This window comes from Galleria mellonella, unplaced genomic scaffold, assembly GCF_026898425.1.
Source record: "Galleria mellonella isolate WM207_F2 unplaced genomic scaffold, CSIRO_AGI_GalMel_v1 utg300, whole genome shotgun sequence".
NCBI classification, from domain to species: Eukaryota; Metazoa; Arthropoda; class Insecta; order Lepidoptera; family Pyralidae; genus Galleria; species Galleria mellonella.
The window spans coordinates 3,665,482-3,684,017 of record NW_026442068.1 but is presented as its reverse complement, the minus strand read 5'-3'; the positions used below and the strand labels follow the sequence as shown (position 1 = coordinate 3,684,017).

At 31.1% G+C, this 18,536-nt stretch overlaps 1 protein-coding gene across 1 annotated transcript; it reads left to right on the top strand.

Moving 5' to 3' along the window:
* The first annotated feature begins 1,069 nt into the window (after positions 1-1,069).
* LOC113523379 (uncharacterized) lies at positions 1,070-18,147 on the top strand. The gene is made up of 3 exons (XM_026909334.3): positions 1,070-1,528; positions 4,243-4,438; positions 7,619-18,147. The coding sequence occupies exons 1-3, from the start codon at positions 1,225-1,227 to the stop codon at positions 7,974-7,976; spliced, it is 858 nt and encodes a 285-aa protein (XP_026765135.1). The 5' UTR covers positions 1,070-1,224; the 3' UTR covers positions 7,977-18,147.
* Positions 18,148-18,536: the final 389 nt, after the last annotated feature.

Sequence of the window (18,536 nt, the reverse complement as noted above, 5' to 3'; positions counted from 1 at the left end):
ATCATTACGACTAAGAAGGTACGTTTTTATTTGTTTGTTGGCTCAATAACGTGGCTCTATTACTATTTCAATATATTTTTTATACGTTCTTAGCATTTCCATATAATTCTATTTCTACGATCGTACCCTAAGAATAAGGAGTAACATAAAAAGAATGGTAAAATAAAAATAGTAACTTATATGGTTGCTTCGTAAGTTAATTTATTTGGCGAAAAGAGGATAAAACTTCTAATATTAGTATCCAGGTACGCAGTTCCTTTTTTTTGAAACCTAAGTACCCACTGTCATCTTTCATTTAAACGTCAAAATCACAAAGTATATTTAGTCACATCTATGGGAAACAGATTATTACTATGTTATTTAAGAGTAGGCACTATGATTACATTAACAAAACTTAAAATGTATCTGTGATTCTAGAGTTCTCACTAGTAATTAGATAAAAATTTTGTTCAATTCCTCTACTATTAGCATGTGTGTGACTGCCAACACTCAAAGATTGATTACCACTTATCACCAGAAGTTATACAACCTCCCTTATTAGCCATCAATATCCGACTATCATTTTGTCCATGCATGTTTTAAAATTATAAGATTGTTGCTCGGAGCCGTTCAGCAGCGGTAAGGGTAGTAATAATAGTCATCAATTTCCAAGCGCTGGCAGTCACACACATACTAATGGTAGTAAGATTAAACAAAATAATTCTAATTAAATGTGATATAAACTTTCACAAGATAATATTTAGTTCAGTAAAATACTTATTTATCCACACCAATATAATATATATATATATATATATATATATATATATATATATATATATATATATATATATATATATATATATATATATATATATATGAATATATATATACATGAATTTATTAAAAATGTAGTTTTGTCTATCAAAAATAATGGTATTCATATAAAAGATATAGTTAGTTGTAATATAAAATATTTTAATTTAATTGTTACATAGAAATCATACAAATAATTTTTATTCAAAGTGCCACAGATCCATTTTATACATCACATCGGCCAGCGACGTATAAATTGTAGATTGTAGTATTATAGTTAAGTACTCTGTGATTCTTTGAAACTAGTAATCTTCATTTTTATTCTGGAGTTTTATAAACAAAAATATTTTTCTTTAAATTTTCGCAGCTATATATAAAAATCAAAGTTAATAATTATTGTTCTTGAAATAAGCATCTATAATAATAATTATGATTATCCGATGCACCCTTCTGATATTGTTTTTGAACTGTGCAACAACGACTCAGAATATTCATAGAAATGGAGTGGTATCTCATAGTGATTTTGATAGGAGATTCTCGTATTCTTTCTGGCCATCCATTCATAATGCAGCGAAGATGATTAAGCTGCAAAGGCGGGATGTAAAGGATCAGGTTCAAACCGAAGGCGGTGAGGTGGTCAATCAAGTTAATAATCCACCAGCGCACTCATCACCGGAACCTGTTGAAAAGAAGAATCAGACTACCATTGAAAAACAACCTGAGATACAAAAAGGTAATAAATTTAATATTACAATTTTATTGTGCAATAGTATACAATTATCTGGTTAACTAGTGCCATACCTTATTGTTCAATAAATAATCTATGTGAAAATAATTAATATAGCAAATAATAGGTCAGTGGATACCCTTAGGGGCAGTTTCATACCTAAATTATTAGACTTCCATAAGAAATAAACATAAACAATAGTGTTTATATAAAATTAATCATCTAAGATGTCAAGTTAATAAGCTTATTGATAGCTCTGAGAAACCTTATGGTTTTTATTCAAGTTTACTTATAAGATTATTATCAATTGGGGTATATCTCGAAAGACCACTTCTTATGTTTATAAATGTACTTCTTTCTTCATGTTGTTTTTAATTATATTAATTTTTAATGGAAAAACCATCTGTTGATATATTTTGTTCTTCATTTATTTTATAATTTTATTTTCCTCATACATTCGTTTTGAATCATGTAATTGAATTAATTTCTGTCTGTTAATAGAAATCTGATCTATATTTGTTATACTATAGGTTTAACTAATAGTACATTTCCATTCTGTCAGTGTATTATGGAGATTTATATTATCTGTATAAATGTATAATGAGAAATTATATTAATTATTATTGATATATATTAATATTATTAAATTAGAATAATGAATAGGTTATATATTTGTCTACAAATTCATCATTTTACATTATACACTCAAACAAACTTGAATCAAATTTAGTGTGTGAATTGGACTCCCTTTTCTGTTACTTTGAACCATTATGTATGTAGAACTGTGGCTAACATTTTTAGATAAGTTTAATAGGAAACAAGCTAACTTGTTTGGCAAGTTCTGCCCATTTTATCAAAGTTTTGAGGAGGTTATGTTACAAACAAACCCCATGTAGGTTTTATAAGTTGATTATATTAAAAAAAAAATCCATGACACATTTGAACAGGAAAATAGATAAAAATGTACACTATAAGTACATTTTATTATTTGAATTGAGTATCATAGAGTACAATTTCATACTGAAGGAAGATTTGCAGTCATTAGTCATCAGCCAATTAGAAACATGTGGGAACTAATTGTGCATTTGTGTTAATATATAGGTACACATAGTTTTTTTTTAATGGGTGAAAATGAAATAGTTACTCAGCCTATGCTATTGGTATACACTAGCGGGGCACCAGGTATGATAGGTGAGGGATGAAGTAAGTTAGTTGGCTTATAGTGATATTTCAACATTAATCATAATGCTTTTCAGAGGACCAATGTGGAGGTCAACCTCCAATAAATGTAGTAGTGCAGCAGGGTTGATAAATAGGCAGTAAATAATCATTAAGTATATTGTCATTTAAATGTTCTTTATTAAAAAAATGGCTTATTTATCTTCTTATAAATTACTACCATTCTAGTATATGTACAACTAATCATGAAATTAAGAACATAAGTAATATTTAGGTTGAACATACATATGATTTTTTATTTAGATTATGCAAATATTGGTTGTCTTTTTATATACCAGAGGGAGATTTTGTACAAAAGTCGATTGCTTGGGATAGAGATACCTGTCTCATTCAAGTTTCTACCATGAAACAGTTGTGTTTGCATGGCTGTGTTTCGGTGTAAAGGGTGGGATATGGCGTGAATTTACAGAGTACAGAGGAATAACATCTGAGTCCTCAGGAATGGCAATGCATGGGGGGTATCATGGTCGAAACAGTATACTCTGTTATGTCCATGGTACTGCTCATGTCTATAGGCAATGGTTACCACTTTCCATCAGGTGGGCCGTCAGCTTGTTTGCCATTCTAAGTTGTATAAAAAAAAATACCTGCATATATGCAAGTATAATCTTGTGTGAAACATATTTCTATGTTCTATTTTATTAAAAAATTTTTTTGCATCATTTAGATAATAATGATTATAAAAATTATTATGTAAAACAATAATCATAAATATTTTAAGACTAGCTTTTCCTAGCAACCTTCTCCATCCTGTATAATATGTCTATACCAAATTTCATAGTAATTGGTTAAGTTCTCTTAACACTCTCAGGTATTAAACAAACTCATTTCATATTTATAATATGAGTAGGGATAAGCATCACATAACCATATAAATACATATTTTTCATTTAATTGTAATTCATATTACTAGGGATCTATCCCGGCTTAACATTAATATCAATATTTTTTAAAAATAAAACAGCTCATGTTACTTATTGATAATGTGGTTTTCTATAGGTGAAAGAATTTTCAAAAGATGTTAAGAGTTTGTTAAGTTTATCCATTAAAAATATAAAATATTTTTTTTGCCGTTATGACTTTAGATATCAATAATTGCTGTAGACTTAAATAAAAAAAATATGTAAGTATTAAACAGTGTTGGCCTGTTGGCTAATATATAACTAGCTTTATCTCATGATTTCACCCATGTGAATCAAGTGTTAATATTATCTTATGTGGTAAATTAGGATGTAACCTACCCATGTACCAAATTTCTTGCAAATCCATAATTACAAATTATTGCATTTAATATAATGAGTTATATAACTCAATATCTAAAGTGAAAGGTAAAATTAACTGCTTTTAAGAATGACTGAAAACATTTAAAATATCTTTTAAACACTGAGCCATCCTGTTTATTTAAAGTCTGTAGTGTTCTGAGATCATTTGCCAGATGTTACAAAATCTCAAGTTAATATTAAATCTTTCATCATATTTAGTTCCAGGAAATGTGACTAGTGCAAATGAAACAGTAGTGACAACTACAGTGGCAGATGAAAAACATGAAGTAAAAAATGAGACAGCAACTATGAAAACCACCCCATTGGATCTGAACAATCCTGGAGTTGTCAAGAGAGGCCTCATTGTCTTTGGTGGTTTTGCTCTTTTGGCTGTAGCCTATTTTATATTTTACAGGTGGGTTATTTATTTTTTATATAATATAGATTGTATCCCACAAAAAAAAAAACTTCACTTGTGACAAACTGATAAAAAAAAAAAAAAGAATCTAAATCAAATGATTTAACTGATGGAGTTATGAGGTAAAGATAAAAAAATATATAAACGAATTGAGGACCTCCTTTCTGAAGTCGATTGAAAAATTACATGAATTTTATACAAGTGAATTTTTATTATTATTATTTTTAATGAAAATGTATGTTAATCACCTTGTCTTTTAGTTTACACTATTCATATAATAAAATGCGAAAGTTTTTAATGATAGATAGATGTTTGTTACACTTTAACGCAAAAACTATCCAATGGATTCGAATTCAATTTGGAAGATGGGTAGGTTATATCCTAACTTAGCACACGGGATACTTTATGTACTGTTTCACACGGGCAGAGCTGCGAGATACAGCTAGTGGGGAAAAGAAGTCAGATCAGTTGGTCTTCAAGGAGGATAATGTTAAAGTCGAACTGAATATATATTGGTCGGAAGAGAAGATTATTAATATTATCAACCATGCTATCCCGTGTGCCCGGCATAGAATAGGCCACACCTTTTTTCTCGTGGGTGTCATAAGAATCGATTAAGGAAGGGCGAGGGATGGGCAGCTGCATCCTTCTTAAAACATTTCTAAAGCCTAACTTCGGTTGCCAACCCGCCTGCTAAGCGTGGCAACTACTGGCAAAACCTCCCAAGGGAGAGGCTTATGTTCAGCAGTGGACATTTAAAGGCTGGTATGATGATTATCAACCAACTTTAAAGAGAAGGAGGTTCTCAATTCAGTTGTATTTTGTCTTTTTTTATATTTGTTATCTCATAACTCCGTCAATTCTAAACTGATTTGGAAATTCTTTTTTTTTTATATAAAAAGACATACTAAAAGATTGCCCCATAGAAATTCTATCAAAAGTGGTCTAGTTTTTAAATTCAAATAATTGATTTTGTCACAATTGAAGTCGGTATTTTTTTGTGGGACACAATTTTTAAATATATCAGGCTAAGTCGACCTCCATTTTATTTATTTAGAATCTATCTAGGTTGATTTGTCATGATGACGATATAAAATTTTGGTTAGATCCTCCTTATATGAGAATAGGACTATACCAAGCATAATGTTGATGTTAATTCATTATTAACCCTTTGAGTGCCGACGAGCGTCATCGCGCTCATGCGCATTGCAACTAAAAGTGCCACGAGCGTCATAGCGCTTGTGAAATCAGTCGCTGTTTAGCTTGCTGTAAAAAAAAAAATATTAAAATTGTATAATTTTTGGAGGATATACAGTTTTTTTTTAGAGACAAGAGTAAATGACATCAACACGACAAAGATTTCTTTGGCATTTTTAAGTAGATATAAGTAAGAACGGCATTAAAACGGTTAAAAGTTTAATTATTATTCAATTGCTCTTTTTTATGAATTGACTCGACCAAGAAATGAACTATTATTAAGTATAAGTGTGCGTGTAAAATGCATGCATGCACTTATTTAATAATAATAAATATTAAAATATTTTTTTATCACCGCAAAATATTTATTTTTAGTATTTTTGCTGTTCTTATCCATTTATCGTTAATCAACATTTTTTATGCACCTAGAATGGCAAACAAGTTGATAGACCACTTGATGGAAAGTGGTAACCGTCGCCTATAGATATGAGCAGTGCTATGGTCATAACAGTATACTGTTTCGCCTATGATAAGCCCCATGCATTGCCTTTCCTGAGGACTCAGGTGTTATTCCTCTGTACCCTGTAAATTCACTACCATATCTCACCCTTCAAACCGAAACACAGTCATGCAAACACAACTGCTTCTCGGATAATAATAATAAATATTAAAGTAATTTTTTATCATCGCAAAATATTGATTTTTAGTATTTTTGCTGTTTTTATCGATTTACAGTTAAACAAGATTGTCAGAGTACTTTTAAATGGTATACTATGTTTGTATACTTTTATAATAAGGTTTAAATTTCTGCAAAGTAATAATTCAGTTCAGAAGTCACGCAATCGTAGTTGATATTTTGGTTAAATTATCTCTACATACCAAGCACTGAATAAATATTTAACGCTTTTATCGAATGATTAAATTGTTAATGTAAACATTCCTGTGTAAGAAACATGTTCCGTCTGTAGTAACTGACGTGTTACTTATTTTTTTTTATTACGATCATAATTTCTCGAGTTTTCGTATCTTAATATTATAATAAAACAGAAAAAAAAAAATCTATGGAGAATAGGAGTGGATAGTGCATTGGGAAAGAGAAAATATTGCGCCCTCAATATTCCCATAGCTTTTTAATGGATAACGATTTATATGTCTATTTATTAAAGTAGACTCTGTCCTTTAAATATGCATAACACCAAATTTTATATTGATTTGACATTAAGGAACTAAGAGGTAACAATCGACGAAACAATTTCACTTTGGTAACTCTACTTGCGCTATTGGTTTATGCTAGCGGAGAATCATTGAGAGATAAAGAGACGACAGGTGAGGATAAAGTTAAGTTAGTTGACGCATCATGATAAGTTTACCAGGAAGTAACTCGATAATATGATTTGTAATGTTATTAACAGGACCGCTTGTCGATACTAATATTTCCCTGTAAACTTTCCCGTAGTCTGTGTTACCTTATACGAGTAATGTACAGGTAATTGATGGCTAGATTTTAAGGAATTAATTTTTTATTTTAAAACTGTTATAAATAAAAAAATATTGTATCTGAAACAATGTTGTACATCAAAATATCTAAGGCTGTTTTAATTTAAAAGAAGTGCACACATAGGTAACATGCGCTCAGCGTTATGAGATAGAATGAGACAGAATTATGCATTATGTGTATCCCGTAACAGAACAGTCCGCTGCCTTTCCGTGGGTGTCGTAAGAGGCAACTAAGGGAGGGCGAGGGATGGGTAGCAGCAGCGTCCCTCTTAAAACATTTATAAACCCTAACTGCGGTTGCCAATCCGCTTGCCAAGCGTGGCAACTACTGGTAAACATATGTTCAGCAGTGGACGGTTACGGATCGATACGATGATGATGTATCCCGTCAACGGTTGGCGCAGGATCGTTGTTTTAATATTGGATTTCGATACCTGATATTCATAATACTAAAAATAATAATTATATAATATTATATTCCAGGATGAAGAGCAACAAAAACGATGCTGCTAATTCACACAGTTTGAACGACACTAACCAGTTCCGATATGGTGTTCTACAATCGGAGGATAAAAGGCACAATTTGGAACTATCGCGAGTGCCTTTGACAATGGAATCCGATGAAGACGAGGACGAAGATTTAGAAATATTTGATTTAGGACAGAAGAAAAAGTCATTGTCTTACGTGAATTTACAAACTAACGATGAAGATATTGTATTGAACAGTCCCACAGAATCTTCCAGTGCAAATAATAAAGACAATCTTCTATTGGACATTGAAGATGCCTCTACAGACACATTAATCAATTGGTCCAATAATGGTAGTAAGTCAATATTATAATTTTCATTTGTTTAGATGTTACGTCACGTATTTATACCAGATTGTGATTGTTGAAATATGGTTTGCATTTACGTTATTATATATTTATCTTTGCTTCTGATTCGAAGTATTACATTTGGATAACTATTATGACTATCTTCTCTATACGTATAACAAAGTTGTTATAGTTTAGAAGTCAGAATGAAATAGAAGTATAGATGGTCTTCGATAACATGGCACGCTCTTTCAAAATTCAAAAAATAAAAATGTGTGAGTAAAAATATTTACAAAGTATCGACCAAGGAATATAATACAATAGGTATACTTCTGGCCTGACTGCTACTAAAGATGTTTCCTCACAAACACAAACAGAGAACCAATGTATGTATATGGTCACATACATTGTAGTAAAAAGTGAGCATGCCATGTTAACGCAGACAACCTATATTTAGCATTCTTTCAAGTATTTCTTCTCAAGTAATTTTCCAGTGAAAATAAATATTTTTTCCCAAAGAAATATGGGTTGAAAACGGTAATAAATTTAGAGGTAAATTAAGAGATGGACTCGCCATGTTAGTAGTTTCACTCGTAGTGCAAAAACTTTAAAAGGATGCTTAAGATTTCGATTAATACATTAAATTAATATATTAAATTTAATAAATTTACAAAGATTTATTATTCTCAATTCTATTTTAAATAGAATGGAATTATTAAAAAAATTTAAAAATGAAAAAAATATTTTCTGTATTGCTTAGTGTATCTAGCATTCACGAGATGTGCAAGTTCATCGTTGTGCTATACGGCCTAGCCACGAATTAATTATCACACACTTGTTTATACTTGCATAATAACTCTTCGAAGGTTATATCAGAATAATTACAATTAGTGACTTCTGCTAAAAGATTCACAATTAATAGTCTACAAAACTAACTAACAACATGTTGACTAACGTAGAGCATTTACATTTCTATTTTTTTATTTTTATGAGTAATGATTTGTAACTCCTTAAACGCGATATAAAATTCAAATTGTTGATAAACTATTTTTCTGTTTTCCTCGTTTTATTGAAAGTACTAACAACATGTTCCATTATATTTGTTTCATATCTTCATTAAAAATAATATTTATATAGTATGTCTTCTATCGTTAATAGTCATCAGCCATGAGATTGTTCATTATTAACCCAGTGTATGGCAGATTCATGACAATCCAAATAACCTCCACGAAACAATCTTTTCTCTGTTGTTCCTTCAGTGTCGACTCTCAAGTATGCTGCGTCCCTGATTCTTACGAAGTGCTATCTGTTATATTACAATTTTAATTCAACAAATTTATATTCCATTGCATGTAATAAGATTAACGTTATCGTATTCTCTTTTAATAAGGAAAACTTCATCTGTTAGGTATATTTAGTTTACGTTATTTCGTTGTTCCAGTTACATATTCTAATGTAAATTCAGTGTTGTTCTATTCATTAAATTTTTGCATTCATGTCACGAATTATTTTCTGCTGAATCTCTGTTATTAGACACAGGACATTTGACTTTTCAATTATTACATTATTATATTAAACCATTAGATATAATTAAAGTAACATGTTCCTTATCGTATTTTGATTAATGAATGGTGAGCATTTTTTTTTTAAATATTTTTTTATTGTTGTTAAGAAATGCTAGTGTTCGTTTTTTTTGTATTATTTTTTTTTTGCCATAGATTTAATCGTCTTAAATTAATTTTAGTTCGGAATAAAGAACAGAGAATTAAAATACAAGACTTAAATTTTTACTCTACCATGTTTATTACACTTGAACATAAAGATAAACAGCAATTGGTTTAAAAATTTGTTAGCAAGGGTGGAGTCATCTCTGAAAGAGATCTCTTCCAGCCAATCTAATGCAATGAGAGAGAAAATAATTAGAGGGTAATCTAGTGCAAGAAATTTGTGTGCAAGGTAAAAATAGAACTAGGCTTAAATATAATTATTTTTATATTATGTATTGCAATTGTTTAGCATAATATCTATACAGTCTATTTGTTGATTTCTTTATTTACCCAGACGGTGATTATATTTAAATAATATAACATTATTTAATATAAAATTTCCTGAAAAAACAAATCTACAAGTTAATATTTTTAATAAAAATATTTTGAGCATTTATTTTTTATATACATATTGATTATTTCAAATAAATTGATGTATCACACAGTAAGTGACTTTCTCGTTTTCAACTTACTTCAAAAAACGTTTGTTCGCAATTCGGTTTTATGTTTTTTTTTTTAATGTTTGTTGCATTATAATTTTGTTAGGTGTAAACCGATTTGGAAAATTATTTTTTTATCTGAAAGGATATAGATTAGAAATTATACCAAAATCGGATCAGTAGTTTTAAAACTATAATAACTGGTTATGCCACAACTGAAGTCGTTTTTTTGTAAGATATAATTTAATTATTAACATTACCACAGAAATCTTGTTCGGTCATGGAAAAAAAAAATCGATCTTGAGAGATCATTAGTTTGCCGAAATTGTTGAGTGACATTAACCGTCTTACATACGTAAGAATACATAAATAAATAAGAATAGAAATAATCTTTATTTGAATAGATTTGTTTACTAGTTTTTAAAACGTCATTTTGTTGACTACCGTTCGGTTTGTAATGTAAGTCTTTCAGTAAACCTATTTTAGTAATGTGGTTTGTCACTTAATTGAATTTATTGCATTATAAAGATGTAAATCATATACCAATAGATAGAAGCGGTTTGACCTTTTAACGTTTTTATGTATAATGGGATAATGTTTCTGAGCAAATTACTTTTGTGAGAAATTATTTTTATTTTTAGTGTTTTAGTATAGCAACTAAATTACGCACTATTTATTTGATTACCATAATTATTATATTTATAGAGTATATATTTACCTATATTAAGGACCTTTGTTTTGATTTGATTTATTTGATGACCGTAATGACTATTGTAATCAAATCTTTGCACTTTCAAGGCACGAATTCTCTAGAAAACATTTATTATTATGTTTAGATAAAGAAATTCTACAACAGAACCAGTTCTTTGGTATTTTAAAACAGTAAGTGGAATATTAATTATGTTCAAATATTTCAGAATTATAATTTCAAAAATAATAATACAAATAGTAATTAAAATAGTGCCATGTTATCAGAATAAAGTGCTAATTTATCTGATTCAACAATAACATAGTTTACAGAGTAAAAAATTTAAATATAAAATCTAAAATATCAAAATAAAAAACAATCTAATAATAGGCTAGAAGTAAACAAATAAGTACTTCCACGAAGCAATTCATATTTACTGATACCTGTCTATTTATGAAAAGTTAAAAATATTATGGTCCTTTCCTTCAAATTAAAATTTAATTAGAAAGAGACGGATAACTTCAGTAGCTGTTAGACCTTTGACTCTTATATATAAGGTGATTAACATTTCTAATGTACTTACCTCATATTTTTTTTGTAACAATAACATTGCTTATTATAGAAATAATATGTTATATTTTTCGATTATGAATCTAATACTTAATCACTAGTTATATAGATAATTTTGTACTTACATGCGAATAATTAACCGGCAAATAATTTTTAGTTTATACACTAAATGTTAAAATGGCAAAGATATATAGAATAATTTGTAATACTAAATTTGTGAAATAATTTGTGTAATTTACTATAGTATACAATATAGATAGATCACAGTATAAATAACAGCGTGAAATATGAATAATTTGTATGTACAAAACGATTGTCATAATATAGATTCGGTTACAGATAATTGTAATCTTGTACAAATGTACAGAGAACACATTGGATGCCTTCAATCGCCAGGCGGTAATGTAACGGTTCAACACACCGTTTCATCTTTCGACGGTTGCAGGTTCGATACCTGCACAATACATTATTTGTATTGCCCTCGATGGTTTTTATGTGTAATATGTATGTATGTAAAAAAATATTTATATTAGATGTATTAGTAAAGGCCGGCTGTACACCTGCAATGCTTCTGGTTTTACAGGTGGTCATGGGCGGCGGTAGTCACTTACCATCAGGTAAGCCGCAAGCCCATTTGCCTCCTGTCTTATAAAAAAAATTGTCCAGTACCCATAATTTAACTTAGTATGTCGGCTAGATGGCGCTGTGAAGTATGCCCAATTATATTTATTTTGTCATATTTATAATTTAGAGTAAATTATAATAAGAGAGCCATTGGTGTATTTAAGATTACTTTACAGGGGGCAGGGAGGGGAGAAGGTCTGGCCCCTTATAAAAGTACGCATACGTACTCTTATGTACAATGTCTTTGCAAAGCTTCTTTGTCTTCTGGGGTGGACACCAGATAATTCTAGGGTGGGCACGGTACACCCGCTCTTCTTTTAAATACGCCTATGAGGCGAGCATATATCATACCGTCCTGCGTTAAATTGTCAAGGTTTCATTCGTTATCAAACTATAAATATACGATTGACATAGTATAATCATTAAAAGAATGCATAACTGCACTTATTTCACGCTGCTAAATACCAGTAATTCTGTAGGAACGCTTGTTTTGAACTCGTGTTTTGTATGAAAATTAATATTTTGGCTGTAGATTATACTTACAAAAAAAAACATATCAAAATTTTACACTGTTTTTATTGTTGGATATTAAATAAGTAGGCGCGATGAAAACAAAATGACAGAATTTTATGGAGGAGATTGTTTTGTTGATTTAAAAATAGATCGAATAATTGAAGATGTTTTAGAGTTACTAAGCTGTCTCATAAACTCAGGTTCATGTCAAACTGTGCTGCAACTATTATCAAAATAGTTTTTTAAGCACAGTAATGCTCATGTAAGTTTTTCAGTATAATAACTACCTATTTAATTTACGTATATTTTAGTCGAGAAGCTTGACTAGTTTCAGGACTATCCGGGACCCTTAATCATTCGCAGCCAAACTCGCGCTCGCGTTACAGTCGCTCATAGTTTTATAAAACTTTAAACAATAAATTTAATAAAGTTACAACACGATTCAAACATCAAAACTGAACTAACCTAACTAATAATAGATTGGCAATTTCAATGATTTTGTAAAATAAAAATACGCAATTATTTTATTATGATGAAATATTTGGCTTTCTATTATATAGGATAGGTAGACAGTCTACTCGGATATGAAGCATGCCTCCAATTTGGGTAGATAGAATTACACCTAACATAGATATGCCCTAGTTGTATCGCTAGGCATCGTTGTGTAAAAACTAGGCAACTTATGCGAGCAATTTATCTTAACGCTTAAAGTATTAATCGCGGGAACTGTGATTCGTAGACTTTTATCTTTTCCAAAGTATAAGTAATTTATGCTTGTTATGGAAGCACTTCCAGTATGTGGCACGTCTAGTGATCTTAAATCAGTGTAATTATATATCTGTGTTTAGGTCGCTATGGTAACTAGATCTTCATATATGGTTGTTGATTGTAACATAAAATATATTATTCTTTGCTAATTCTCTTTATTCTCTTTAATATGGTAGCAGAGCGTTCACGACCTCGGTAAATAGATAGTTTGTAAAGAACAAAGGTTCGGAGAGAGTGTAAACATGTCTACAAATGTAAAACTCGACATTCGACCGTTCGACGGAACTAACTGGACCACTTGGAAATTTCAAGTGTTGATGCTGTTGAGAACACACGCCGGAGCCTTGGAAGCGGTTCAAGGGACACTCACAAAGCCAACACATCCAAGTACCACTGCCACACCGGGAGCTATATCGACTTATAAAGCAGAGTACGATGCTTATTAGCGAATCAATAGCACTGCATTTTTACTACTCACCACCAATATGACAGAGAAAATGCTCGCCAAAGTTATGCGTTTTACTACAGCTAAAGAAGCTTGGGATGAACTGAACCGGCTTTATGAAAGAGTATCACAAGATCGCTTTTATGATGTCTGCATGCAATTTTTTGGATACAAGCTTGATCCTACTCACGATATGGGGACACACTTGACTACAGCAAAGAATTTATGGCATGAAGTAAATCTGATCTTAATGAAACAAGGCAAGACCGAACTACCAGAGATGTTGTTGATATGTAAAATTATGGATTCACTTCCTGAGGAGTACTTCAATTTCAAATCTAGTTGGGCCTTGATGTCAGTGAATGATCATACGATAGAGAACTTGACTACTCAGCTGTGCGCATATGAAAGGTCTTTAAAGAAAAATATAGATGAAGGTGAAAGTAGCAATGAACTTCTTATGGTACGAGGTGAGAAACGTAATGAGAAGCAAAGTAAAAAGAAAAAGTTCAAATGCAACTATTGTGGAGAAGGGTTTCACAAAGTCAGGTCATGTAAAAAGTGGATTGCGGATGGTAGACCTCCAAAATCTCAAAAGCAATCTACGAATGCAGTAATGTCGACAGGTCTAGCTCTAGCTTGCAATGATAAAAATCTTCATAAAGAATCATGGTACGTAGATAACGGCGCGACAAATCACGTAACTAATAGAAGAGATGTATTCCAGTCTTTCGAGTACTTTCATGATCCTCATACAATTACGACTGCTAACGGGGACGGAATTGAAGCCATTGGCAAAGGCTCTATCCAACTTGAAGCTGATGTAAATGGACAAAAACAGTTGATAACATTGACTAATGTATGGTATGTACCAAGTATACAACGAAACTTGTTCTCTGTACTAGCTGCGCAAGATGTGCTTAAAAATAGTTTTTTTTCAATCAACTGCTCGATCATGTTGTATGAAGAATAATGGTAAAGTGATTTTGGTTGGAAATCGTAAGGAACATGGTAGTTTATATAAATTAAATGTAAAACTATTAATGCCTAAAAATGAAGCAAATCTGTTATCGACGCTACAGAATCTTAAGCTGTATCATGAACGCTTAGGGCACCAAAATTGTCGTCATGTAGCTAAATTAATACAAAAAGAGCTTGGAATAAGGCTAGATTCCAGTTCTGCTGACATTTGTGAAGGCTGTATCTTCGGCAAGAGCCACAGAAAGAAGTTCGGAGAAAGACCTAAAGCTACCAAACCTGGAGAGCTAATTGTCACAGACGTTTGTGGACCATTTTCTTATTCAATTTCAAAATTTAAATATTATGTTCTGTTTAAAGATCAATACTCGAAATATCGTTGGATCTACTTTTTTGAGACACAAGTCAGAGGTACATGCTCGCTTGAAGGAATTTCTAGCTGAAGTTAATACTTTTGGACACGTCATTCAAGGGTTGTTAAGCGATAATGGAGGAGAATTTGATAACGAACAGGTACGTAATACTTTGAAAGAATTTGGAATAAAGCAAATGTTGACAATGCCATATACTCCTGAACAAAATGGTTCTGCTGAAAGAGAAAATCGTACAATTGTGGAGATGTCAAGAGCACTTATGCATGCTCATAATGAGATACCAAACGGTTTATGGGCTGAAATATCTAAAGCTGCAGTCTATATACTCAATAGAACGGGACCAACTCCAGTAGATGGAAAGTCACCGCATCAGCTATGGTATAATAAAAAGCCAAAAATAAATCATCTCAGAATTATAGGATGCAATTGCTATGTACATATCCCAAAACAGAAAAGATTGAGAAAGTTAGAGAATAAAGCCGAGAAAGGAATACTTATTGGGTATGATGGAGATGAAGGATATCGAGTTTACGATGTGAAAAATCTGAAATTGATGAGATCACGTGATGTAGTATTTGATGAGAAATCTTTACTAGAAAAACGCAAGATTGACAAACCTCCAGAAAAACCTAATGTAGAGCCAGTAGGAAATAAAACATATGTACTACCAATACCTTCTGCAAATTGTGGAACTGATGATAATTCTCATTTAAATTCACATATAGAGGCAAATGGTAGGGATGAAAATATTGAATCGTTTAGAGAAGATAATGAAAGGGATGAAAATGAAATAGAGGCAACGATGGGGCGACAACTTCGTGATCGAAGCCGAATTAAACCTCCTGAGAGATTCAATTTTGAGGAAGTTATTAATGAGGCTATATCTGTTTCTGAGTCATCTTTATACCAAAAAGTCTTAAACAGTCCTGAAAAGGATAAGTGGATTGAGGCAATGAATAAAGAAATAAATTCATTATATGAGAATGAGACATTGAAAATGACAGATTTGCTAAAGAACAGAAAAGGATTACAATGCAAATGAGTATTTAAAATTAAAAATGAATCTTAATATGCCTACTCTACGCATTGACTCTACAATCAAATTAGTACATAATCCATCATATGAACTACACCATAAAGCAAAACACATAAAGCCGATACACTTCTGTGTAAGACACTGTGTATGTGAAAGAGAAGTCACTATAGAAGAAGTATCAACTGAAGAACAGCTTGCTAATATTCTTACGAAGCCTGTTTACAAGCCAATGCTAATAAAGCTATATAATGAGTTTGGCTTGAAAAAGGAGAGGGAATGTTATGGAAGCACTTCCAGTATGTGGCACGTCTAGTGATCTTAAATCAGTGTAATTATATATCTGTGTTTAGGTCGCTATGGTAACTAGATGTTCATATATGGTTGTTGATTGTAACATAAAATATATTATTCTTTGCTAATTCTCTTTATTCTCTTTAATAATGCTTTCCTAAGATAGTTTGTACCTTAAAATTAGCTAGAAGGCTTCTTAAACAGGGCTGGGTCTAAATCGTTAGGTATATGAATAGTGTAAAGTGGTTATTCCGACCTCTTGTTGATAAGTGATATGAAAAATTTGCTGCATCTTTTCACAGCGAATTTTTCATAGACCATTCGCGATTTACTAATTTTATCTTTTGCCACCCTATAAAATGGGATAGAAAATTTTGTTTGAATAATTGATTTTTGTTTCAGCATTCGAAAATACTGTTAAATTATATAGGATCATTACTTAAATCAGTTTATAAACTAATTAAATATTTCACAATATCTCTAGTGACAGCACTTTCACTGTAAATCATTTAGTACTTATATATACGTAGGTACTAGATATGATCCTATACATTTTTTAGTGTACTGTATATAACATTATTGTAAGACTGCGTATTTTATTCATAAATTTGTTTAAAACCGCTAATGGAACGACCTAAATATAATGTTTTAATTTAATAATTAAAATAAACCACAAACCTTTGGTGAGATCTTAAAAATGTTAAGCGACGGACAATGCAGGTTAAATAGTATTGATTTACTAGAAATCCTAGATACACAATTACAAATAAAGAAAGCGGTATGGAAAATAGAGCGCATTTAATGAACATTATACTCGTTTCTAACCATCCACTGATATTTCTAGTGAGAAATATGCAAAAGAACCTAAGTACGAACAATAAGCAAACTGAAGGGGCAATGGGCTTGCCAGTTATGGCAGCCTGGGGGAGGCCTATGTTTAGTAGTGGACAGTTAACGGCTCATATGATAATGCTGAAACATTCTTAATTTTCTAAAAATAGAATGGCTAGATGTGTATTTTTTTATTTAATGCATATATTAGATTCTACTAACGCTTCGCCGTATAAGAACTGTTCAGTGTGGATTGTGAATCTTGGGTTTTTTTTTTATATCAATATTAAAAGGTCTATTTTTATTCACTTAGCACTATTTCTATGTATTGTTATAATTATCACAACTTAAGCTTTGGACTGTGATAATAGACGAGAGAGTAAGTAAATTATTGTATAAATTATATTTTTTGTAACTTTCATATTTTTTGCGAATTGTGATTAAAGGTAGTCACTCTCTGTCATTAATAAATCTAAAAGTACTATGCTCTGCGAGTTGTAGTATGGAGTGATTGACAAGTCATTAAATGTAAAAAAATAATAATAATGAAACGTAATTTACGGATTTAATAAAATATTTGACCGTAAAAAGTACTCATATCAGTTATGATACCTATTAGGGAAATGTAAACAATTTTTTTAGTACAGTAAAAACTGCCAAATTGTCAGCTGTCATCTGCACCATACTATAACGTGCAGTGTGTAATCTGTTATTTGTTAAAGTGATAATAATTATGTCTAGATTCGATAGGTATGTGTATTGATAACGCAAGTTGACACAACAGCTTTCACAACCAAAACAAAACTGGTCAACCAACTTGTAACAAACTGTATTGTAAAGTGAGGTTGTTTCTAATAAAGATTACAAAATTTATATCTTGTATTTTTTACTATCTTTTTGTAGTTTCTTGAGTGATAGAATTCCTGTAGGTCAGTTGATAATAAAGTAGTTTACACCATATCTTCATATTTAAAACACTTCAGTTTAAAGACAAACAAAAGAACTGACTGATGGAAATATACCGAAATATAAATACCACTCCTTCCTTTTCCGTGGGCGTTTTAACAGGTGACTAAGGAGGGCGAGAGATGTGCAGCAGCGTCTCTCTTAAAATATCTTCAAAGCCTAACTGTGGTTGCTAATCCACCTGCCAAGCGTGGCAACTACTAGCAAAACCCCCTAAGGGGAAAGCTTTTGTAAGTATAGTGAGCAATTTATAAATAAATAAATGAATACATTGCTTGTCGAATGAGAATTCTTCA

What these genes read in the sequence shown, in the direction of transcription:
- LOC113523379 (XM_026909334.3), top strand. Translation starts at nt 1,225, where the DNA reads ATGATTATCCGATGCACCCTTCTGATATTGTTTTTGAACTGTGCAACA. An exon ending in ACAACCTGAGATACAAAAAG is followed by an intron (nt 1,529 to 4,242) that starts GTAATAAATTTA and finishes CATCATATTTAG; the next exon opens with TTCCAGGAAATGTGACTAGT. An exon ending in GCCTATTTTATATTTTACAG is followed by an intron (nt 4,439 to 7,618) that starts GTGGGTTATTTA and finishes ATTATATTCCAG; the next exon opens with GATGAAGAGCAACAAAAACG.